This window comes from Cyprinus carpio, chromosome A1, assembly GCF_018340385.1.
Source record: "Cyprinus carpio isolate SPL01 chromosome A1, ASM1834038v1, whole genome shotgun sequence".
Taxonomy (NCBI): domain Eukaryota; kingdom Metazoa; phylum Chordata; class Actinopteri; order Cypriniformes; family Cyprinidae; genus Cyprinus; species Cyprinus carpio.
The window spans coordinates 28,804,373-28,831,083 of NC_056572.1; the positions used below are offsets into that span (position 1 = coordinate 28,804,373).

General features: G+C 37.6%; 2 protein-coding genes across 6 annotated transcripts in view; both read right to left on the reverse strand.

The window, feature by feature from the left end:
• Positions 1–9,644, reverse strand: part of LOC109080146 (activating transcription factor 7-interacting protein 1-like) — a 38,857-nt gene extending 29,213 nt beyond the window's left edge. The window contains exon 1 of one of the 2 annotated variants that reach the window (XM_042760768.1): positions 9,386–9,644. The gene's annotated coding sequence lies outside the window, so the exon portion shown is untranslated. The remainder of the gene's footprint in view (positions 1–9,385) is intronic. The other variant, XM_042760793.1, reaches the window with a different exon arrangement.
• A 2,178-nt stretch (positions 9,645–11,822) lies between these two features.
• LOC109080130 (neuronal-specific septin-3) lies at positions 11,823–26,131 on the reverse strand. Of its 4 annotated transcripts, XM_042760856.1 has the most exons (11): positions 25,235–25,436; positions 24,971–25,081; positions 23,698–23,937; positions 23,477–23,605; positions 17,317–17,398; positions 16,081–16,218; positions 14,745–14,862; positions 14,559–14,654; positions 14,338–14,434; positions 13,542–13,593; positions 11,823–13,132 (listed from the first exon to the last, which is right to left on the reverse strand). In XM_042760856.1, the coding sequence occupies exons 3-11, from the start codon at positions 23,933–23,935 to the stop codon at positions 12,997–12,999; spliced, it is 1,086 nt and encodes a 361-aa protein (XP_042616790.1). In that variant the 5' UTR covers positions 23,936–23,937; positions 24,971–25,081; positions 25,235–25,436; the 3' UTR covers positions 11,823–12,996. The 4 variants fall into 4 exon arrangements, with proteins under 4 accessions (XP_042616790.1, XP_042616767.1, XP_042616777.1 ...); XM_042760833.1 differs by lacking the exons at positions 24,971–25,081; positions 25,235–25,436 and adding an exon at positions 26,019–26,131; XM_042760843.1 differs by lacking the exons at positions 24,971–25,081; positions 25,235–25,436 and adding an exon at positions 25,798–25,837.
• Positions 26,132–26,711: the final 580 nt, after the last annotated feature.

Here is a 26,711-nt window from a genome sequence, read left to right on the forward strand (position 1 = left end):
TTTTGGCCTAGGATCAGATTAATCTTTTTTAGGATTCGCAAAATTCTAAGATCATAAAATCATAGCCAAAGTCATACAGTGTCCAGCTTAACACTCTTAATAGAAAACACAAAGAGTTTATAAATCTTTCTCCAGATACCGGTTTATCCATTTATATTACAAACAGATGAGTATTACACGTAATGGATGCTTTGTGTTACATTGTGACTTGCTCTTCAAACAGACACAAACAAATTAGAACATTAGAATTAAATTGTTTACATACCTGCTGCACAGTTGAACCAATAGAAAATGTGCCAAACAAACAAATCCCACATTCGCGCAATCAGGCACAATGTTACCAAATAAATTTCAGCCACCTATTCCTATTGGGGAAGTCGTGGCCTAATGGTTAGAGTATGACTCCTAACCCTAAGGTTGTGGGTTCGAGTCTCGGGCCGGCAATACCATGACTGAGGTGCCCTTGAGCAAGGCACCGGACCCCCAACTGCTCCCCGGGCGCCGCAGCATAAATACAATGCACCGGGTGTGTGTTCACTGCTGTGTGTGTGCACCTTGGATGGGTTAAATGTAGAGCACGAATTCTGAGTATGGGTCACCATACTTGGCTGTATGTCACATCACTTTTCACTTTTCACTATTGTTTGGTTAATTTGGAAGGGCCTGCAAAGATGTAGTTTTTCTATAACCAGGAACAAATTGTTTGGGGACCTTACCCTACATTAATTTTTCAATTTTTTATAAGCAAAATACAGTAACAATGGTAACCTTTCAGTGATGGAGTACCTCACCTCTCTCTCTCTTCTTTATCAATTCACCAAGACAATTAGGTATGTTGCAGGGGTTGGGACATTCAAATGAACCCCACATCCTGACATCACAATGTGACCTTTTTCAAAATGAGTTATTACTGCAGTGTGAAATACCTAAACGCTATTTGGACAGCAAGGAACTTTTGAGTTCTGTATGTTTATAGTAAAATGACCCCTTATGTCAAAATATAGACAAAAATGTGATTCCTCGAGACAATCCTTTATAGGAAATAAATGACATATTTCTTGAAGCAAGTTCTCCAAGATCAGGACTGAGCACACCCGAACCACAATATATCTGCCAAAATAAACTGATTAAAAACCAATCAATCTTACACCTTGGTGGATATATTCTTTTCAAAATCCAAGCACTTTCCCGCTACTGCTAACAAATCGCTAACAAGCCACTCACAGAACATTACAATTAGTGCATTCTATGGAACAAACCATACATTCACTCAAAGATTCTAATGATAATACAGACCCAAAATTTTACAAAAGGACAGGAAGACAGAGAACTGGAACCTTACACTGCTCTGCTATCCTCAAATGGAGGCCACCTTCTGCTTGAAGGAAAAACTGTAAGCTTTCTCTAGCCTTAAATCAAAAGTCTAGCACTAAACTGAGCAGGCTGGAGGAGGGGGGGGGGGGGGGGCTGGGCAGGATTGTACCATTAATTTTACAGGGGTATTACTATTAATAATTATATCAACAAATACTCATATATACTTCAAAATGGGACAAAAATAAAATAAAATAAATACTGTGCATATAATTACACACACACACACACACACGTGTGTATATATGTGTGTGTGTGTGTGTGTGTGTATATTTTTTATTTTTTTTATTAGCCTAATTAAAAATGTTTTTCTTTCTCATAGATAAACTTTAATGTGGACATGTTTTCAAAAAGCGTTAAATTTGAAAACTATAAAAAAAAAAAAAGCTGGACTACACAAAATATCAAACTACCTGAAATTAGTTCTAGAACACAGTCACACTGCAATGTAGCTTCACCCTCTTGCTACCAAGTAACTCAGCAGAGCAGACAACGGAAAATTACTGGGAGCATTTGGATCATACCATTATAAGGACTAAGAGGGGGAGACAATCTAACTTGTATCGGCAGAGGAAGCCAGGCACAGGAAACAGCATTAAACAGCAGTCTGCAGTTTTCATTGATTGGCAAGAGTTAAAACCTCCTCCTGTAGTTCCAGCAGAATGGACAACTAATAGCCAAGCAATGATATGACTAAGAAGAGAGTTTGTATGTAATATCTGTGTCTGTTAAGTGCTTATGTTTGCATAACACATTAAGTGAAAAATGCTATTGTTGAGTAGGAAAGTGCTCGTGTTCTTGTAATGTACAGTCAGGTGATCATTGTCGTAAAATATATAATCAAGTCTTGGGTTTAATGAATGTATGAAGAAATGAGAATGACAAATGAAGAGCTGACAATATAGCCCTATTTTTGTAAATTAGTTGTTTATTTTTAAGCTAGGATGTAGCTTGAAGACAGGGTAGGCAAAGAAACAGGAATCTGATATCTTTGTTCTTCAGAGGACATAATGCGAGAGGAAAAAAAAACTCGCTATTCAAGTATGTTAGTCATTAAAACAAATCCAGTAACAATGATAAAAGTAAAAAACTTTAGTGCCAATGTCGAAGCACAGAAATTAATGTGCATATTGAAAACTGGATTCAAGAGACAAAGGCATAGCCTAGATGTTAAACATCAGTAACGAATATTCACACAATGTCCTATGCGAAAAATAAAATGACAAGTTTGGGGCAAGACTGTTTTCACAAGTATTGACAGGAAGTAGGGCAGAAAGGGTGGTAAAAGTGTTTGGCAAAGCTGTTTTGTCATTATTTTGCAATTCCATTTGGTGCCACTGCTGGCGCAAAAATGACGCATGGTGCAGTTGGCAGATTTGTCACTTACGTATGAGTCCAGTACTGGATTCATGCTTGTCAGTTAAGGACTACAATTTGTGTGCATGTGTGTGTGTGTGTGTGTGTGTAGCAGATTCACGCAAACTACATCAAATGCACACAGACAAAGGCACAGATAAACAAGCAAAATTCCCTCACTATTCCAAGTTTCTTGGAAGCCGGTGTTTGATTGCTGGTAATGTTGTCAGTAATCTTTGCCGGATTTCATCATTCCACTTTTGTAAGCGTGATAGACTTTTTCCACTTGAAATTTTCACTCTTAAATTATGCATCGATTACAGATTTTTCTAAACACAATAATGGCCATGTTACAAAAGCCATTTCAGAGTAAATGCTCATTCTTGCAACAGGTGATAAGCATGCAAGATTGAGGAAAAAGGACACTCTTTAAATAAAAAAATTACGCTTCTGTCCCAAAATTCATATTTGTGTCCATCCATGTGAACAAAGTAAATTAATTATTGTTATTTTTCCTACTTTTCTTCTGGAATAACTTACTGGATATTACATTTAGAAACACAACTGAAAAGTATGCTGAGATATGTCTCATGATCATTTGCTCATACGTCTATCTTCATGGAATCTGCCTCTACATGATAGATACTATTTGTTTAGTAAATGTTACTGTTACCTGACACGCAAATTTATCATGCATATTCCACGGCCTACCTACTGTCTGTTTATATCAAGGTATCGATTTATATGGAGATACCATTGGCTGGTCATCCTACTGAAGCCAATATTTGGTGTTGAGCCAACTACTATGAGCAGTACATTTAGATGATGATGCTTGTGTGTATTTTTTTTATCATGTGGAATTAAAGAAATAACATAGTCCACCCAAAAAGGAATCATCAGTGATTGATGAAACATCATAATTTACCCACCCTGAGTAAATAGTGGAAAAAAATTTAATTTATGTGACACTAATGTGTGGCCACTCTCAATTCACCCTGATCTAAATTCACACTTGATCATATACCACAATCATGATACAATCAGTCTATATTAAGATAAAAATGGAAAATTATGGCTTTTTGATGTGAGACCAAGAACACAGACAGCTATTTGATTTACAGAGACTTATGGTATAGACAATCAATGCAATATTCACATTCTTTAGGAAACTTGATACCTTTTAGAAGGTAGATTCACTGAAAAACTTTTCATTTATTTTTACTCAGTCAAATTTAATCTCTTTTCTTTGTTGGGATATTGTTGTTAGCCCATGTTTTTCTATTAATCTTTAAACTTAACATTTCTTAATATAACCAGTCATTGCAAAAAGCAGCATTAAGAATATTAAAATCACCTAAAACACAAAATAGTTGTATTATTAAAAATATGTACAATTAACAATAGACTTATCGCTATCTGTATGGCACAAATAGCTAGTGGCCTGAAATCATTGTTGTTCACGGTGCCACTGTGCATTCAGGAAGTAAAGCTGTGCTACCACAGCTGGTTTCAGCCAGTTGTCCTAGTCTCTACTCTCAGAATCTAAGAAGCTATCCTTCCATCCCTTTTCAATCTTTAAACTAAAACCTTTTTTGAACTATTAACAGTCAATGAAAGTATTAAGAATCGTGAAACATCCTAAATTTATGTAATTGCTTAACGCACAAAATATAGAAGATTTTTGTGGCACTAATAGCTAGAAATCTTTGTTGTTTAACAGTGCTACTGTGTAATCAGGAAGTAAACCGGTTTCAGCCAGTTCTGTCCTAGTTTCTTCACTCAGGATATGATAAGCTCTCTTACTCCTTCCTTCCATTTTTGAGTTTGTTTTGACAAGAATATCTCAATACATGTTAGAAAAGTTGCATTTTCCTTTGAGATTAAAGTTTGTGCTTTTAAGTCATTACACTATTTATAATATAAAACGTATGGACGAAAACTAAGATGTAAAACATTCTGATATATTTCCTTCTTTTTTTATTGAAAAATTACAGCACAACCAGGACATGTGATATAACACCACCCATTATCAGTGCTTAAAAGGGAAGGGAAGACTGAACCATGTACTCATGGAACCACAAGTTAAACATGCTGTACTTGTCACTGCACAGCTTGCATCAATAATTGCTTTTTAATCAAGTACACTCAGACAGTCCTGACGTCTTTTAATAAATGTCTGTGACTGTCATACAGCATATAGGTGAAAACATACCAGGAAATACATAGCACAAAAGCACAGCTACCCTGTGACTCAAGACTAGCACAGTCGTTCCCCTCCCCCCACAGTGAATGTCAATGGTTGAGTGGAAAATTACCAACAGAAAGGGTCGTACCATTTAAAAGATATTTAGGGGTGGAACTGAAAAATGTACATAGTACAATAATGTATTATAAGAAAATATTTTCTCATTGTCTGGGGAAAAAGTAACATTGTTTTACTGTTAAAAAACAAAAGCAACTATTAAAACTGTGGAATAAGTAGACAGGCAAGAGAAATAAGACATGGCACATGAAATCCACATGATGTGCAAAACTTGTTATAGATATTAAGTATCAAGAACTTTCAATAGCAATCCATAACTCAGTCTTACTTTCTAGTGATGAATCAACAGCTCAACTTCAACTGTTCAACTATATGTAGATGTTGCTCTGCAGGGTTCTGAACTTAAGTGAATGTTCCTTCAACTAGGCCTGGACTATTTGAGAAGAATGATGGACATCAACGGATGTTCCAACGGATTTTCCGATGATCTGTTATAATGGATCTGTTCCATTCTAACAAGGTGGATTTACTGCCATCTGCTCTTATCCCTGGTAACATGATCCTGCAGGCCATTCTACCCGTCTTCAAATATCGATGTTCACTAGTCCACAGAACGTTTCCTGCCAAGTTATGTAGTGTTAATAGTGGGACAAAATTTGTCACCGGCTTCCAAATCCCACAGTCTACCACTTAGATCAGCGGTTCTCAATTCCAGTCCTCGCAGCCACCTGCTCTGCACATTTAGTATGTTACTCTTATGGCTTCAGACGTTTGTTCTATTCTAACGTAAGTGCCCTGCGAAGTGGACATTACAGGATATTCCGCCATGATTCCAGTTCGAAGCGAACGTATATGTTCCATTCAAAGTGCACTAAAGTGTGTGAGATGTGAATTTAAATTGTATTTATTTACAGAGGTATATGATGTCTCACTTGTACATGTCTGAAGACGTTGCGCAGCGCAAATCTGTGAATGAATGTTCTGAAGTGAGGTAAACTTCAACAGATTTCCCCTGCTCAGGGAGTAGGGAGCAATGAACACTGTGTAGGGACCATGTCAATGGGAACACAGTTCATGCACGGAGCTCACTTCTAACGAGCTGATTATCTGAATCAGGTGTGTTTAGAGACATGCAAAATATCCAGAGCTGGGGGGTGTGAGTACTGCAATTTGAGAACTGCTGACTTAGTTGATCAAAGAAATTTAAGAAAACCGTGAACCATGTTCTTGAGCAAAGCACAAGAAAAACCAGCCATAGTTGTTTTTTTTTTTCACATCTTCAAAGAAATCTCTTCATGAAGCAGTACAAACGCATAGACTTTTAAGGTATATTCTGTTTCATAGCATGTGCAAACAAGGGCAGTCAACACGTGCACTAAAAATATTCATCCCTGGCCAATGTCTGCGCAATTTCTCTCCAAATGTTACAATCGACCCCCTTCATAAAATTGTGTTTTTTCGGCTGTGAAACAATGGCTTGGGGGCAGTGTTGCCACCTTGTGGACAAATTAATTAATGCAAAAAAATTCAAGGTGCATGGAGGGGGTGCGCATAAAGTGTGCAAAAATGGTCAGGGCAAGTACAGTATGCACATACAATAAATCAAATCTTCTATTCTCATACATATGGATTCAAAAGAAGCCAAAGTCATAGAACAATTCATAGATTCATAGAAAAATTATGGGTATTTAAAATAAAGAAGGGACATCTTTTGTTGATCATATTTAATAAGTTTGCTTTGCAGAGAAAGGGTCATTTGTGTGATATGATTTTTTTGTCAGTATTGTTGTTTGATTAACACACAGTTCCCCAATTACCTTTTAAAGGCCTCAATTTACCCAATCTAATTTGGTAAATGCTTTAAAGGGGTCATGACATGGGTTTTTTTTTTTTGGTTTGTTTTATTATGTTCCATTAGGGGCAATTATAATATTACTATAGTTTTTTCTGACAAAAAAAAAAAAAATGTAGTGATTTATGACCGTTTCTCATCCTCTGACTCAAACAGTCAGTTTTGCGTAGCATCGCAATCTTATTGTAAACAGCTACTTCTTCAGACCCATTCACTGCATGTCGACTGAACACCTGTGGGCATGACAACGATGCGATGATGCAAAATTAGGCGTAGTTGTCTTGCGCTGGAGGCAGTCATATGCAAACGACTAGTGCTAAGTGACGTCACCATGCCCCATAGGATCCATAACAAGCCGTATTTGGAGCTTGATTAAATAAATGCTTTGTTTATAATGGGAAGGACGTCTTAAGCTATAAAACTTGCAGGAAGTTTTAATAGTACAAAGACCTCTTATATGCCAGAAGATCAAGGCAATTTGGTTTGTAATGTCATCAACCCTTTAACTCAAAGTGATCTGCATTCAGGGTATCCATTTTTTTAATAGTTCATGCATTCCCTGGTCATAGGACCAAATGACCTTGACAATGCTAGCATCATGTTATTCCGTTGGAGCTTTTCTATATTTATATGAAACGCACAACTTGCTATTAATATTATATTTAGGCCTAATGACCACATTATTGACCAGACAATAATGATGAAGTGCAGTACTTGGAAAACTGCAAGGCCTATTACTCACAATAACATTTCAGTGGATCCTTAATTCAGAGTCCTTGTAGGTGGCATGATTGTGAGATTGAATCTTTAAAGATGAAGTGTGTAATTTCTGCAGCACAAACAGAACTAAATGGAATTGCAAAAACAAAAAGAATAATTTCCAAAAAAAGTAATCCTGCTCCAACCACCAAAGAAAATTGACATATCAGGATTTTTTGAAAGAATACAGAAAAATTATTTATCATTTAAAGATGGATTCGTTTTTTAAAACTACAAAAAGGATTGGTTTCTTCAGAATACTAAGCAGCCTGACATGGCAACACTGGCTCCATCAATGGCATAAGTGTGGGGTGGGGCTATTTGATTTCTGATTAATAGCAGTCAAAATAGTGTTGAGGGAAACCTGAGCCGCTTTTCCACTATTGGGCCGAACGGTTCTAAGAAACTATCAGGTACAGTTCCAGTTGTATTTCCATGTGAGCCTGGTACGGCAAAGCATGATTACAAACCATTCTCGGCACGGTTAAACACTCTGTTGCCTGGCTACCAGTTTCTCCATAACTGGCTAAAGCGGAAGCGCGCTATTTGATCAAAAAGCCAAGTAACAGATACGCTACATTCAATATAAAAAATTTAAACATTTCTGAGACAGTTTGGTCTGTGGAGGAAACATCTGCACTTATTGATATTATATCCGTCGTTGCCTTCCGTTTATTTAATTTTTCGAGTCAAGAGTTGTGACCTATTTTTCTGTTATTTAACAAAGTAAATATCAGATGAAAAAATGAGTTCCAAAAACAGAAATATGATCATCGTCCATATCGCTGTTTACATTACACTTGCGTTACCAAGGCAATGACTGTGGCATTTGTGTTACACTCTAAAGTGTTCCGTTATCAGCACCACAGTGGAAAATGAAACGGTGTCCGTGCTGACTGGCCTGGATCAGCATGGAATGGAACGGTTAAGCAAAGAGAACCGTTCGGCCTGATAGTGGAAAAGCGGCTCTGTTTAAAAACAATATTTTTTTATCCTTTTTTGTGTGTGTGTGTGTGTGTGTGTGTGACAGTACTAGTGGCATAATAATTATAAAAGTATGTGTCATTTTTTTTTTGTATTTTTAAGGTATTTTTTATGTTTAAAAGCATACATGTAGATGAGATGATGACACTGGAAAAAATATCCATTGAATAATTGCATTTGTTTTACTTTACATGGAATAGGTCCCTCAAAGGGGGCTGACATCTTGAAATCACATGCCCATGCAAATAATAGTTAATTTTCTCAGTTTCCCTGATACAGGACACCTTCCCTAATGAAATAAATCAATAATGGCTTACAAAATTATGGCATTTCTCCAATGACATCAGTGACAAAACTTTTGCAAATAATATACATTCACGCTGATATTAGCTGGCCAACTTTTAAAAAATATAAATGAAGTCTATATGTAAAGCCCTTTTATTTTTTGGATTCGTAAATAAGTGATTTTTCCATTTTTTAAAGAAATTACATTGTAGTTATAACACTTTGGAAAACAAAACCCCCAAAAATTATTCACAGGATAAGTTTCACCTAGCATAAATTCAACACAAATAGCCTACACAGACTAAAGTGTTTATTAAGTTTGTAAATTAGTTTACACCTGATGTACTTATGTGGTAAATCACGCTACATTTTAAACATAAACATAGCCCAAATTCAACAAAAATGTATATAAATAATGCATTCATCACAATAAAATGTATATTTAAGTTACAAATATTCTCATAAAAGTAGAACAAACAATTGATTTTCCAGAAACAAGTGTGAAAACTCACCCAATGTTTTGATCAGTCGCTGCGCCTTACAACCGGTATCTCCAAAAATACGTTACTACGACGGTTTCTGTTTCCTATTATACAAGTTTAAAAACGCGGATTCTGTTGGTAACGTCTTTATCGTCACGCAACGGAATCACATACAGTCACACAGACAGCTGCACAAGGTGACTGACTGTAGGCTACAGCGAGAGCGGGCTGACAACACTACAGTGTAGTTCTCTTGGTGATTCGCGCTCTCTTCTCCTCTCCAACAGGGGGAGGAGACATGCGTTTCGCTGGACGACGGGAGAACCGAACATTAAGCACCTCCTACCAGTAGAGGAACGTTTTCAGCGCGTCTTCACAATTTTAAATCAAAATGTCCGTTAGTAAATTTGACGTAAGTTTCTATAGTCCATCAGTGATTACAGTCAGACTCATTTTCCCACAGGTTCAACCGTGTTCTCATTTCTCAGTTGAATATTTATTTGGGTTTGATATAAATGAGAGTATATCTGCAAATAGAGGCGAATAATGTATTTACGAAATGGTTAGCGAATAATTATTTTGCTGTGATTTTTGTAATGACATATAGTTTATGCCACGATACACCGAAGCTCATAAGAACAAAAATTATACCGATTTAGTATTAATTGAACAACAAAACGTAGTTTTGGTTCATTTCTAGTATTTCATGAACATAATTTCAGTGAGTTATCGCTCCGATTGATCCATACCTGTTTTTGATTCAGAACCGGTTCATGAGAGTCATTCGTTCGCGAATCGACTACCTTGGTTGCGCTGTATGTTTAGGTTCGGTTCTAAAAAAAGAGCCGACTCAAAAGAGTCATTCGTTCGGAATCGGAGTACTGGTTATGATGTTTTGCGCTGTTTATTCTGCAGCGGTGGCAATGCGGCGCTTCTGAATAGAAGTGCAGGAAACACTAGTCCATGTTTGGTAACCGTCAATGAAACAGAACATCATGAGAGTTCAAATTGATCATATTTTTTTACTTATGTCCTTTATTTGGTCGAACAGCTACTAAATGTTAACGGGGAAGGAGGAAAATTAATGTGAGGGGAATGGGAGCTTTAACTCATGGGAGGACTTGTCTGCTCATGTAGGCTATAAATTGTTTATCATATCGCGTTTTTTTTAACCAACTCGGTAAACAAAAGGTTCAAAACATATTGCAATGTTTTTAAATGCATATAAAGTGCACACACCCTATACATTTATATGTTGTCAAAATGAATAATGTATTTTAAATTGATTCACATGTAAACATGTTTTCATTTGTTTGGATGGCAAACAAACCCAGTGAAAACTGTGATCGCTGTGTAGGCTAATAGAAAGTAGGCTTTGTTCTCGTGAAAAGTCAGCCATTTTGTTGTTGACTTGCAGCATGTGGATTTCTCTCTCTGTATGAAATGTCTACTAACTGCAGTACCGCCTGCGAGCTGTTGGGGAGCTCACAAAGATGACAGACATGTTTTATGCAACCAATATAGAATAAGCTTCACTGGAGAAGGTCTATATTTAAGAACACAACTTTATCTTAATTAAACATGAAAACTAAATTACTAAAGATGCTATATTTAGACCTAATTAACTGAAAAATATAGTTCTCCCCCTCCACCTAAAGCTCTAAACCGTTTCAGTTGGATTCCACCGGATCGGATAACTTAAATTAATTTAAGTTACAGAGTAAAATCTGGTCTGAAAATACACTACATTAGTAGGCTACACTACACTACCTACCCAAAACTCACTAAAGAGAAGTACTTCTCTCAGACAACAGCAGGGAGAGCATTTGGCTCCGCCTCCTTTTCCAAGCCAGCTACACAAAGACCCTGAAACAACACGCGGAGACAAAGACGACGGTATTGCAGTATCGTCTAAAGCCACGATAATTAACGTTGTTTAAATGAGAACCTACTTCAAATCAATTACATTAGAGTGCCGGAGTCTGTTAACATATCACCGCACCAGGTGTGTTTTATATAGAACACACTCAGAGACAAATAGCTCTGGTACATGATAAATGGGGGGTTAAAGGATTCATCTAAATACACTGTGACTACACTTATAAAAAGGGTTTTCATCAAGTCAGCGCCGAGTTACAGCGTTCGAAACACGATGGCAGGCACGAGACATATATGACGTACGAGAATTCGGATGGTTTAGTAGAACGCTGTGTGAACCGAATAGAGTGGACTGGTGTGCCGTCACTGTGGCGATTCAGAATCGCGCCACTCACTGGACTCCGTGAATACTGACTCGATTTAATCTGCAGTCATACAGCTCTCTCTACAGGCAAAACTTGGGAAATGCCGAGATGACGGTCTCTGTTTCTATTTTTTACAATTCAACTGACAATCACTGACATGAACCGAACTGAAAAGACATCTGGTAAGCTGTGTTGTGTTTGGAAACTGAAAAAAGTCAAGGCAATTATTGCAAACATGTTTATTAAATTAAAAATAAGTATCATACTAAATAAAACATAAATACAATATAAATAACGTTTCGTAATTATTGTTCAAAGGTGTTTTATTATTCCACACCAGCATTAATTGAATGTGATATGAAAAAGATGAACTGATTTAGGATCAGTATGTATCTGTAGACTTCCTACATATATAATGTTCTGTGAAGTGATATTGTGAGATGGAATGTAGAAGTAATTACACATATACACACAATTGGAAATATTGGCACACATGGGAAATGAAAATAAAAATTCCATCACATATGAAGACAGAAATCACTGTTACCATATGCAAAACTTTGAGAAAGCTTTGTAATTTTTATACTCATTCACACAAACATGGGGTGTCCATACAAAATGTGCTTGAAGAAAAACATTTTTTAATCAGTGTTCTTTCAGTTTCCACCTGAAGTTTATTTAAACACATTAGCCACTAAATCCTGGCATGCATTTAAACTGTTGTACCTGTTTGGAATGATCTGTAGGAATATGCTTCAGTGGTCACTTTAGAGTCCTCTGAGACTTGTTTTGGCAGAGATACACAGCAATGGTAAAAAGTTAGTACTAGAGAATCTAATGTTCTTAAAGAAACACTGCTGTACTCTTATAGGGCCAAAGAAATTAAATACTTATTAAAACACTTGCGTGTTAAAATTTAGTAGGCTTACACATAACTTGAGTATGTTTAATTGGCAAAAAGTGTGCTAAATGTTTTAATAAATAAGGCCCATTGAGCTGCAGACCAGTGGCAGTGCAATCCCCCTTCTAACAATATAAAACTGCTCAAATCTGACTAACAGAGGTTCCAGTAAAGGACAGAGCAAGTGATGTGCCAACACTGGGCAATTTCCAATTCCAAATGCTATAGCACAACTCTATTTACCATCATATTAGACCTGAACAAGATTATCACAAGCAAACTCACTCACTAAAGTCCGCAGAATGAGCAACTGGGGAAGGCTTTTTCTAATTTTCTAAGGTTGTGCAACAAGAGATGATGACAAGTTCCACAAAGAGTTAAAAGGAGTAAAAAGACAAATCCTCAACAGCGATGAAATCTTCTGAGCATGCACAGCTGAATTGTTACAAGATGAATCTTCGTTTTCTCTCACATCCTTATGCCGCTCATTTGTTTCCTCACAGGTTGCTTTCTTGTGTGTCTTGGCCATAGGAGGAGATGGGATGTAGACCTCCATTATCATTGAGCCTCTTGGCACGGTACGTCTCGTAGTGGATGTTATGAGTGACCTCCTTCAGGTCCTGGAGGTGAGACCTGAGTATATTATAACAATATTATTTGTTGAGTCACTTTTATTTTTAAAAATAAATAAAAACAAATGAGTGACTGTTCAAACATTTGGAACCAGTAAGATTTCTATATGTTTTTAAAAGAAGTCTTTTAATGCTCATCAAGGGTGCATTTTTTTGTTCAATGTTTATCAATGTTGAAAACAGTTACGCTGCTTAGTATTGTTTGTTGAAAACATGTTTTCAAGATGAATAGAAAGAACAGCTTTTATTTGAAATAGAAGTCTTTTGTAGCATTATGTTTTTATTGTCATTTTCCTTGCTGAGTAAATGTACTCTTCCAAAAAAAAAAGCCTTACTGACACCAAACATTTTAACAGTAGTGAATACAATAATATTAAGATTAGTTTACCAAATAAGGTTTTATACATCACCTAATCATGAAATCACGAAGTAAGGAGAATTCGCAGTGATTTGGGTTTTCAACTACAGAGATAAAACAAAAAAAAATGTTTTGTCAGAAAATATGCATCAACATAATACACTGTACACAAGTACAAATAAACAAGATTTACTGTAAAATAGCTCATTCTTTATACACAATATCCTTAAGAGATACCTTGAAATTGACATTGTCTTGTTTGGTCAGGTTAAATTTTTAAAGCTGCCCTAAGTACATACTGACAGGATGGATAACATACAGAAAACATGCAGTTTTGTTTAGTAACATTTTGATATTTAATTTATTATAAAATGCCAAAAGGTGACAAATAGCACCTGAGAAAACTGGAGAACGACATCTGCTTGAAAAAGTGATTAAAATTGCTTATGTTCACATTTTTGTATTCATATTTCCTATTTTGTGCAAATATATATATAAACCTAAAACATAATCCTCTTGCAAGCAATTTCAGTCCATGTTTTAAATGCAACATAGAATGATTTTCCACAAGACAGAAAATGCACCCAATATAGAAAATGACCCAAATATTACAGGTTTGTTTGCCAGCTGCGGGAAGTTCTCATCAATTACTCTAGGATTTGACTTGTCCTGCCTGAGAAATCAGTTTCAAAACTCCAAATTATCTAGTTTGTTATAATAATAGAACCACAATAACAAAAATAAATATTTTAATCAAGCTTTGCACAGTGAAACAAACAGATAATTTTAATTCCAGAAATCTGCATTGAAGGTTTGAAATAACACAGCAAACACTTCTGCCTACTCACCCTCTACCACTCCCCAGGCTGTCTTCCTGCCCAAAATTCGTTTGCCATTGGCCTGGTACTCTTTATCACTTCCTACCACGGCAAAGGGCATTGCCTCCTGTAATGCACAGATTTAATAAGAAAAACATAATGTGAATACACACAGACCAACAGATGAGGGATGAAAGATGAGATAAGAGAGATGTAAAGAAAAAGAACAGCATGTGAGAAGATCCCCTTACCCTGATCTTATCATTATCACTCTTATCCTCCATGTCTTCATCAAACTCCTTCTGTGGATAACACTCAATCCCACACGCTTCCAGCTCCTTCCTCACCTACAAGTGATTATAGTAAACTGTAATTAATCAGCGTGAGAAAACTGACTTGATTTTGAATCACCGTGTGAATCTGTCTTTCATTCTAACCCTCTGTTTAAATTCAGTTTTCTCATCAAGAGTAAGTGTGTCTGACTTGGCAATGATAGGAATGATGTTGACCACACGGCTCAGATGTTTCATGAACTCAGTATCCAACTGGCGAAGCCTGTTAAAGGGGAAAGAGATGTAATTAATAGACTGATAGAAGCCGATTTTATTACAGGGCCACTGGCCTTTCTGAGGTTCACAGTTTGACTAATAAAGCTCAGTCAAGCATTACAGATGAATGAACACTCATGCACATGGTCTTAAATCAACACAGCGGCTTACACAGCTGGAATACACTACACGACTTTTGCCAAGATTTTTGCTCCAATTTGCAATCTGGACAAGGCGATGCAAGTTGTCGAAAGACACAGCCAGTCAGCAAATTTGAGATGTAGAATTTAGAAAACCATGTAGAGTATGATGATAACAGACTATGATTCTATGCAATCTGATACAGAGCTCCACACATGGCATGCAGGAAAAAAATAGTAGGCTAAATCTTGTGCACTATTTACTAATTCTTTCCCTCGATTTATAAATTGTGCACACGATTTACTAATTCGTTCCCTCGATTTGCTAAATCGTGCACACAATTTATTAATCGAGAGAACGAATTAGTAAATTGTGCGCACGATTTAGCGAATCAAGGGAACGAATTAGCAAATTGAGGGAATTAAATAGTAATCGTGTGCACGTTTTAGTACATCGAGTGAATGAATAAGTAAATTGTACGCACAATTTATTTATTTTTTCTTGCATGTCATGTGCAGGGCTCCGTAATCAGAAGATATCAAACATGTTTGATATTTTGAGCCAATTTTTGAACACATTTTGTTTTCATTTGTCATGTGACTGTGTGTTCGGAATGTCCTCAAAGTCTGGTAGTGTGTGATCCTCAGATGCCTAGTTGTTCCTCTGTAAATATTTACAACGTTGACAAGTTTTAAAAACTATCCAGATTTCAAAAGTTCTGTAGTGTATTTTAGCTTTTAATTAATGAAGCTGCAACTGCAAGCATTTTTCAACTATTGACAAATAATAAATATAAATCTCAAAGATAATAATACTCCAGAGAAGCACACAGAAATCCATTATCTTATTAGTGTTCTTGACAGAGACCAGTTTGGTTAATTACAGTTAATAATATGGCAACAAAATGTGAGCCGATTCAGTATGTAATTAGCTGTGGCTGATCATATACTATGCTGTCACGTATAATGAAAAAATAAACTTACTACATACTTAATGCATACTGATAGAAACTGGTACAAGTATGTGAGCTGTTTTACATGGTATATGAGCTAATGTAAAATATTCCTATGTAATTCAAACTCACGTGTGTCCAGTTGGAGATATGAAGTACAAGCAGCAGTGTACTCTGGTATCAGGGATGCGTTTCTTGCGTGCAATGTTGACTTCTTCCTTCAAAAATTTCTCGTATTGTTCATTGATGTATTTGGATATGGGCTCCCAACTTGAAACACAAAGGGGAAAAATTTCAACAATGTTGCATGTTGAGAGCTATGCTACAGTGCATGAAATTTTGAAACAGCAAATGAACAACCAGACTAGACCAAACAGTTTGTTTGTAGTTCGTTCAGAATTTGAAACAGCTTGAAGTAAACGTTCCAGAAAAATTGTTAATTTCTTCTGTTCAGTCCGTCTTGGTCAGACACAAGTAAAAACACAAACATACTGGAGAGTTACTTTTTAGTAGAAATTGAAGTTGTAATTCTACTTGAAACCAAGCGACACTTACACTGTTATTTCATGTTTAATAAGATAAAGTCGCTTGCTTTAAAGCAATCTATTGTATGAAGTTCTACATCAATAAAGATAACGTGACTTTACCGGAGTGCTGAATTACAGAGCTATTGCAAACATATCCACATCACTCCGATCAGATCAACTTCTCTTTTCTCAGTGTTGTCATTTTTGGTGTGTATTTATTTTGTTATTTAAAGGAAAGCATGCAGCACATATTTACATATTAAATGCCTCTCTTAACACCATGGGTGGGGTCGGGATATTTGCAAACAGTATACAACTGCTCACGTATTTCAAACTTCTTTTTACCCCAAGCGAAAAATGAAAGAGAAATTTAGGTTTTAGCATTGGTTTTGTATGAATAAAAAGCTGCATAAAAGGCAACATCAACAGCCAATGCAGCACTATTTTCTCTAAGGCATTTGAATGACAAAACAAAAACACTGTGTCCCTTTAACTGAGGTTCTTGGATATGATCACTGAGGGCGTGCTGCCAAAACACACTCACATTTGGCATCCCTACCAGCAATCTGATTCTTGTCTGTGCAAATCTGGAAGTCAAAACACTGCCCCTCACACTTGGAACATTTTTGTTCAGTTTTTGAAGCCAGTTAGTAGCAGCCAAAATTAGGCACACAACTGACCCCATTTATTTTATCTGACACAAATGCATGTCCTCAGTTTCCCAGATGCAGTGATGCAGGATGCACTGGCATTTTGGATCATATGCAATAACTACATGTGTTAAAAATAGCTACCAATCCTCTGGCTTTAACAGAGAAATCACAAATAACACAATACTCACCAATTTTCATTGTTGATTTGGTCCCCAAAACCTGGTGTGTCGATGACTGTTAACTTCATCTTCACCCCTCCTTCCTCAATCACTGCAAAATCAATATTTATCAAACTACAAATGCAGTAAATGCAGCCAGTGATTGTTTCTGTGACAGAATATAGTAGTTCAGTGTCACAAGATAACACCATTTTTGTCCATATCATGAATGCGTTCCAGTATTGAATCGACACCACTGACTTTTATTACATGGACAAAAACAGTTGAAACATTCTTAAAGGGGCAGTTCACCCAAAAATAAAAATTCTGTTATCATTTGAATTCCAAAACATATGACTTAATTTTTATAACAAAGTGGTTCTCAATTCCAGTCCTGGGCTACGACTGCTGAGCAAATTTTGTATGTCTCTCTTATCTGACGCTCTTGGTTCAGTTCATGGATCTTCCTTCTAACGAGCTGATGATCTGAATCAGGTGTGTTAAAAAAGGAAGACATACAAAATGTGCAGAGCAGTGGTACCCCAGGATTGGAAACAAGAACCATTGTTATAACACAAATAAAGATATTTTTAATGAAACCTGAGAGGTTTCTGTCCATCAACTAAAAGTCCAGGTAAACAAAACTTGGAAGATCCAAAAAGGTCATAAGGGCATCATAAAATGAATCTAAATGAATCAAAGTGGTCTAATGCAAGTCTTAGATCTTCTAAGTTTTGGTGACCTGGATATTCAAAGCAAGGACAGAAACTTCTCAGGTTTCATTAAAAATATCTTATTCTGAAGTTTAACCAAAGACTTATGGGTGTAGAATGACATAAGGTTCAGTAAATTATGGCGGATTTTTTTATTTTGGGGTGAACTTTCTCTTTAAAATGTCTTCTTTTGTTTTCCACAGAAGAAAGTAAGTCATACAGGTGTATAACGACATATAGGTGATTAAATGATAAGTTGTGATTTTTGGGTTGTGGTGAGGGGGCGTAGTTCAGTGAGGTCTGCAGCGGGACAGAGGGATGGGAGACGAATGGTGAGTAGGTAGGTCAAGTGCAAAATGACAATCACTTGTGGCTTCTTGCAGTAATTGGTGTGGAGAGACCAGTTAAAAGCCACCGAGAAACAGGAAGTGAGAGTACGGAGACTGACTGAGGAATGCTCTGGAGAGCTGCCCATGAATTTATTTATTTTGGGACTGAGTTTGTAGCCTGGTAATACCAAACTCTGCTACTTCGCTTTGCTTCATAGACAGAGTCTGGAAGGGCATAATTGACAAGCGTTTACTTTCTCGTGGGGGGGCACTTGTTTGAAGTTTAAAATCATTGGTGTACCCGTAAGATAATATAATGTTTTTTTGTGGTGTTTGTTATGCGGCTGATCAGGCGAATTTAATTTCAACTGTTAACACAGGTATGCTGCGAAAACAAAACCATTGAGCGAAATAACAGAGTGAACATGGCTGTGAACAACTTTTGCAGATTATGTGAAGTAAATCTACGCATCCACGGTACAATCAGTGCATCTAAACTAATATTAGACAGTAGAGACAAACAAGAAAATATTTGCAGCCAACTGTCAAAGTTAGGATTAGTTCTGTTAAACACAGCTCTTCGTTCATTTCGAGTCTGTCGGAAATGCTGCAACTTAATTGCAAGATTACAGCATGACATGGCAATATTCAAGAACTGGAAAAGAAAGCAGACACTGATCTGTCAAAAGGGTGCCAGTTCAAGCTTGACAGATAAAAGAGACCGAGATACACCCTCTAAAACTCCAAGGACCATAAAAATGCTGAAGAAGACCATGGACTTGCCATCACGGAGCAGTGTCACCGACGTGGGTTAAACACTACAATGCTAGGTTGGACATAGGTCCAGTACTTTTACTGCATTTGTCTCCAGGTTCACTGTCATTTTCGATTTCCCTAACCTAAACTACAATCTTAAATTCAGCGCTTAGCGTCTAAGTAACGGCTCTCAGCCCGCCCTCTGTTCGTTGATTGGACGGCTGGTGCGGAGCCGGAGAAAATCTGGGAGCTGGTTTGCTCTCTCAGGCTGAGTACAGAAGCGAACTGAAATCAAGCGGAAGTACGAAGTCTGACGTAGTCAGGCTACTGAGTTAGTTTAAAGCGCAGTGAGCACGACTTTGCCTTGGAACTGTGAAAATGTTCAATAAAGATCACAAGGCTCAGTAAAGTCAACCCTGACCGCTTCCTTTCTTATCTGAACTACTTTCCACTGGTGCCGAATCCCGGGAAGGAAGAAGGGACGGCACTGCTGTCATGCAGTCCCTGTCAAGTTCACCATTTGAAGAGGTTATCCAGTCATTTGCGGGACACCACCAGGAACACCATCAGGCACTGCTGGACATGCGGGACATAGTTTCCACGCCCTTGTCCAGGCGCAACAGGAGGGCCGCAAGCTGTTCCGGGGCTGGATAGACCTGTTGAGGTCACACGGCGAGTTGGGGATCTCAATTATGAGGTGGTTTAAATGTGCAGGAGCAGGGCAAATCAGATATATCACCTCAACCTCCCTAAAAAGTGGAGTGAGGCAGAGTCAGTGATGTTAGTAATGGCAGTGAGTGGAGAGGAAGATCTTGGGCCAGAAGTGAGCACCAAAGTTCAATCTCTTGCTCTGTCCCCAGGAGGAGATCGCCTCTCGCCTTCACAGCTCACTGAAGTAGCTAGGTAACAAGCAGAATTTGCAGATGTGTTCTTGACCCTGACTGGTCGAAAAAAATCTCATTCAGCACCATATTGAGACCAAGCCGGCGTGGTGGTGCGCAGCTGGCCATATCGTTTCCTGAACACAAAAAATGTGGTTCAGACTGAATTAGAGGCGATGCTAGACATGGGAGGTAGTAGAAGAATCCCACACCAATTGGGCAAGCCAGATAGTTTTAATGCCAAAAACGGATGGCTCTGTTCGATTCTGTGTGGACTGTCGCAAAGTGAATGCTGTGTCAAAATCTGATGCATATCCAATGCCGTGGGTTGATGAATTGCTTTATCGGCTTGGTACAGCTTGATTTAATTTGACACTGGATTTAACTATCAAACTCTATCAAAACTCTACCTCTCATTCCATCCTGATGATCCGACGATAGCTGCTCACATCTTAACTTGTCTAGCAGACATTTCTTGCTGGATGAGGGATCATCACCTTCAACTTAACCTTGCCAAGACATAACTGCTTGTGGTTCCATCAAACCCATCGTTTCATCACAATTTCACCATCCAGTTAGGCACATCAACCACAACAACTTCAAAAACAGCCAGAAACCTTGGAGTTATGACTGATGATTAGCTAACTTTCCCAGACCACATTGCTAAAACTGCGGCCCTGCAGATTTGCTTTATTCAACATCATGAAGATCAGGCCCTTTCTTTCTGAACATGCTGCACAACTCCTTGTTCAAGCTCTTGTTCTGTCCAGGCTGGACTATTGCAATGCTCTCTTGGCAGGTCTTCCAGCCAGTTATATCAAATCTTTACAATTAATCCAGAACGCGGCAGCAAGATTAATTTTTAATGAGCTGAAAAGAATGCAAGTCACACCTCTGTTTATCAATTTGCACTGGCTACCAATAGTTGCTCGCATAAAATTCAAGGCATTAAAGTTTGCCTACAAAACCACCACTGGCTCTGCACCCCTTTACCTAAATTCATTACTTCAGACTTATCTGCCCTCTAGAAGCTTCTGTTCTGAAATTGAATGTCGCTTTATTGTGCCATCCCAAAGAGGCAAAAAAAATCACTTTCACTGACTTTTTAATTAAATGTTCCCTCCTGGTGGAATGACCTGCCCAACTTAATCCAAGCAGCTGAGTCCTTAGCCATCTTAACGAATCAGCTAAAAACACTTCTCTTCCATCTTTATTTGACCCTCTAACTCTAGCACTCTCTATTCTAACTCTAGCTTGTTTTCTTTAATAAAAAAAGAAAAAAAGAAAAGAGAAACTAACACTAGCTTCTCTAATCTTTTTGTATTCTATTTGTTTTCTTTTTTATTTACACTGCCCGTCAAAAAAAGTCACACACTCTAATATTTCATTGGACTGCCACATGACAAATGTCACAACATTTATTCCCATCCAGAGTTGCATTCATTTTTCACCAGGATCTTGTACTGATGATGGGAGAGTCAGACTGCTGCGCAAAGTCTTCTCCAGCACATCCCAAAGATTCTCACTGGGGTAAAGGTCTGACTCTGTGGTGGCCAATCCATGTGTGAAAATGATGTTGCATGCTCACTGAACCACTCTTTCACAATCTGAGCCCGATGAATCCTGGCATTGTCATCTTGGAATATGCCCGTGCCATCAGAAGAAAAAATTTATTGATGAAATAACCTGGTCATTCAGTATATTCAGGTAGTCAGCTGACCTAATTCTTTGGGCACATGACATAATCATCCATGCAGTAATTATCCAATGGGAGGATCTTAAACTTTTGCTTAGCTAAATCCAGGTGGTGACTTTTTTTGGAAGGGCAGTGTATTATACAATTAACAAAAGCAAAAAAGGCCTCTAACACTAGCTTGTTCTATTCTTTTACTATTCTATCTTTTTATTTATTATATGAAAAACCTTGCTACTTGTACTGCATTAAGCTAACTGAGACTTGTTATAGCACTTGCATATCATTGCTCTTTTGTTGATTTTGATTGTCCTCATTTGTAAGTCGCTTTGGATAAAAGCGTCTGCTAAATGACTAAATGTAACTAAAGGGTATTGGCAGATCCCCTTTATCGCCCATATTCAAAGAAAACAAAAGCCTCCACAACGCCGTTTGGATTGTACAAATTTATGCTTCCTATCGGGTTGTTTGGGGCACTGGCCACTTTTCAACATCTCATGGACATGATTCTCCGGCCACATGCTGCATATGGGTCAAGGACAGGTACATCCCCAAATTAGTAAGACAGGAGCAATTGCAAACCTGCCCAAGACCCAAGACCAAAAATGAGGTGAGGCAGTCCCTGGGGTTCGAGGGATATTACAGAAGGTTTGTGCCTAATTATCTAAAACCTCACCAGCCCACTGACTAACCTCAATAACCTCAACCTTCACCCAGGTAAAGGCTGCTCTGTGTGGCGACTGCTGTTCCATTCTCCTGATTTTCCCTTTTTTGCCAAAGATGGAAGTGTCGGATAGAGGGCTTGGAGCGGTCCTGTCCCAGGAGATAGAGGGAAAGGAGGGGTCAGAAGCTCTCTAAGAGAGAGACGAAGTACAGCACCATTGAAAAGAATGCTTGGCGATCAGGTGGGCTGTTCTTACCCTCTGCTATTATCTCCTGGGATGGGAATTCACTCTCTGCAGTTGCTTGAGTCAGGCGGTGGGGGTATGTGGTAAGGGGGGCATGGTCCAAGGAGGTGTCTGCAGCAGTGGAGAGGGACTGAAGACGAGCGGTAAGTAGGTTAAGTGCAATATGACAATCACCTGTGTCTGCTTGCAGTAATTGGCGTGGAGAGACCGGTTAAACAGGAAGCGAGAGGAGGGAGACTGACTGAGGACTTGTGTGTGTGTGTGTGTGTGTGTGTCAAATGCTCTGGAGAGCTGCCCATGGATTTATTTATTTTGGGACTGAATTTATTTGAAGCGCAGTGGGTGCGATTTTGTTTTGGAACTCTAGAACATTCTAAAACTGACTTCTTCCTTCCTTATCTAAACTATGTTACATGGGTTAACTATTTTTTTAAGTCAGACAATATCATGATGTCACAATGTCATTTGACACCTACATTTCAAACACCATAAGAACAATATCTCACAAAGTGAACAAGAAATATATATCTAGCCTTTTCTGGACACCATTTGGACACATAAGATATAATTTAGTTTGCCAGCTGTTCACCTACCTACAGGGGATTCACCAACAGCTGGCCTCCTAACTTGGCCTGGGCACAACACATGCCAGTCTTGACATATGTTACTCAAAAGCACATATGCTTTATGTCTCCACTGTGCTACAGGCCCTGGTGTGTTGATTACATCAGCAGACACTAAATTAGTTTTTCTTAATTAGTCCATGATGTCTATTTCTGTCGAATGAAAGGTCCTTTAGCAACCAGTGCTTAAAAGGTTTCCTTGAACAAGCAACAGATGCTGTTGTGAATCCTTGACACAATGAGACACAGTTAAATTTTTAGAAGTCACATGATCAGTATGCTCTTACCATGAGATACAGATTTAATCTCAACAGTCTTGGGGATCTTCTCATCACGACTCCAGCCTGTGCTCCTCCTGCTCACCTGTGACTTAAAGAGAGTATTCACTAAAGTAGACTTCCCAAGACCACTCTGACCTGAAGATTGAGAGAGAGAGAGAAAGAGGGGAAATGGTAAGAAAGTGAAAAAAAGTAAAAAGTAAATGTGAACAAATTGCTCTCCCACCCACCAACCACCATGATGTTGAAGTCAAAGCCTGTCTTCATGGTCTTTTTCCGCATCTGCTCGATGATGGTGTCTATTCCGATGTATCCAAGCAATGCAGATCCTCGACCTGACCCTTGACCTTCACCCCCCGTTCCTTGGGGTGAAGGCACAAAGGGAACGCTAGAAGGCAGGGCCACATGAGATGGCTTAGCTGGGACGGCAGGTTTGGGTCTCACTTCAGGGGGCACAATTTCTGACATGTCTGTGTGAAAGAGTGAATACAATCAATACATGTAATCAGGCAAAATGTTATTTTACTAGTAAAGTAGATGTATGTGATCATTTATTTAAGGTGCTGCAAATTATCATTTTTTTACTTTATTTTTATTATTTTATTTGAAGGTCGTATTTAACTACTTTAAATATTCTGAATAGTGAACTTTTAGATGAAAATAATGTAAAGCAAAATATGACTTAAAATCGTTTTTATTTATATTAATATTATGATACAAATTTTATTTGAATGTAATCAGTATATAACCACATTCAATTATTCTGAATATTAAACTTTAACATGCAAATCATATGCAGCAAAATACAGTCTACAATAATTGTTTATATAAATATTAGTTATAATATCATTTTAAATGCAAGTTTTATAAACTACATTCACATATTCTGAATATGAAGCTTTTGCAAATAAAATGCAGCAAAAAATGACCAAATTTTTTGTTTAAAATAATGTTATAATATTTTTATGTGAAATGTAATTTCCAATGTTATCTCTAATATGTCAACATAACTAATGTGGATCACTTTTTATTTTGTGTTGTGAAGCCACATATTACATATGCTGTTATATGTTACACTGCACAGCAGAAATCTTACAATGTAGAAATATTAGTTTTACCTACACTTGACTAAAAGTCAATGGCTACCATCAACTGTTTGTTTACCAAAATTCCTCAAAATATCTTCTTTTATTTCTCACAAGAAATAAACTCATAAAGGTTTGGAAGTGGATGGTGAGCGTACCCCACTCTCCTCTACTCTGTTTTGCATGTACAATATGTTGTTGTTTAGAAACAATAGGATTAGCTGAAGAAAACCACAAAGATTACACATCAGTGAATAATGTGTCTTACAAAACCTTTGCATGCTATTGTGATCTAGTGATCTTATTTCCCAGTCTAGTCCACTTTAAATGCTCCACTGATTTGTCGGCCTATATTAACACCATATGCATCCAAAATCAGCAACAAATAATGAATTATTACAGAGGCCACTCAACAAACCTCTTTATCGAATTAATCACCCACGGCTGGACCTTTCTCACGCACCAAGACGCTCTTTAAACACCAACACATAACTTGAGAGGTTTCCTTCAAAGCGACAATTATGCGACTCTTACAGAAGAGAATAATATTAGTATTTATGGCATTGTAAACGCTGCTGACGGGAAGCCAAACAGGCACACATACCCTCCCCGTTTGTTCCATCATGTTTTTACCTCAAAATGATTCGTATAATAATCAGAGGGAAACACTATTCCCACTTACCGATCCGTGTTTTTGTATCGATCCTAAGATGTTTATTTTTCGTCCTTTTTCTGCCTCTCGCTGTTTTACAGTCTATTGAAGTGTAAGTAGGCTAAGGCAGGAGCTGGACATGCGTTCAGGTACCTCTCTCCTCGCTCCCTCTTTCTTTCACCCCGTCTCTCGCCTTTCTATTCGCAGCTCGATGCACCTCATTCCCTCCTACTTTCTTTTTGTTACCAAGGAAACTAACGGGAGACTGGGTGATGCAGTGCGCATGCTCAGTGCACGGGTCGAGCTGAAATTAGGGATTCGGGTCGCTATGTGATTTTTGATATTTTTGCAGCACTCTGCTATTTAAATCGTAGCCGTATGTCCATGTTTGCTTTAGTAAGCTACATTTTTAGAGATATTTATATTAAACTTTAGAATGCATGTTGTATCAAGCAGAATAATTAGACTATTAACGTGGCATTAGCTGTTTGTTTGTTTTTTTCGGTTAGGAAATGTATAATCAAAAGAATATATTTTCTTAAAATCAATATTTGGAGAAAAATAATTAATAATAATAATAACTATCAACTAACATCTATTCCGTTCTGCTGACGTCATCGAGTACTCTTATTTTACAACCACCTTGTTCAATCCAACATTTTGTCCTCATTGAATATTCTGAAATACATCATATTATGTAAATAAATTTGGTTTTATATAAACTTAAACTCACAATACCACATAACGGTACAAAACAAAAGATTAATTTTGATTAATTTAAGATTGTGCATTGTATGTCATCAAAACTACTCACATTTCACGACTGTGCCTGCCTGTCTCATGCACTCTGTGTTTGTGGTGTATTCAGTGGCCACTGAAGTGCCGTTGAGCCTCAGTGTGTCTTTTACCTCATAACTGGGTTATCTCACTGTGTTTAGACGGGCCTGTGCTTGATGATAAGGCTGAGTCCCTATTTTGCATACTACTGTATACCATTTACAGTTTGTCCTATGTCATAAATATATCATGGCTTATATTCAGCAAACACTCTCATATTAGTGTTTCTATGGTTCAGCTTTCTAGATACATACTGAGTATTTAAAAAAAAAAACGGATCTACCAAAAGCCTTTTTGACTTGACCTTATTTTTGTTTGGTGATATATATTATATAGCATTGTCCCTTTTGGACATTGACTGTAGAGATTATTAATGTTGTATGAATTCATATTAGAGTTGCAGGCTAGTAGCAGATTCCATTCGAAATTTTCCTGATGAAAATGCAAGTGCTCGCTCGTGCCAGGTCAATGCGATTCAGTTGCAAAGATGTTCCGAGTGATTTTAGCAGGTTGCTGTGCAGCTGCTTAGGTGTTCTGAGTGATTTTTAACACAATGCTGTGGGGCTGATAAAGTGTCCTGAATGATTTTTAGCATGTTGCGAGTATTTGCTAAAGTGCTCCTTGTAATTTTTAACACATTGCAATGTGGTTACAAGGTTCTAAGTGCACA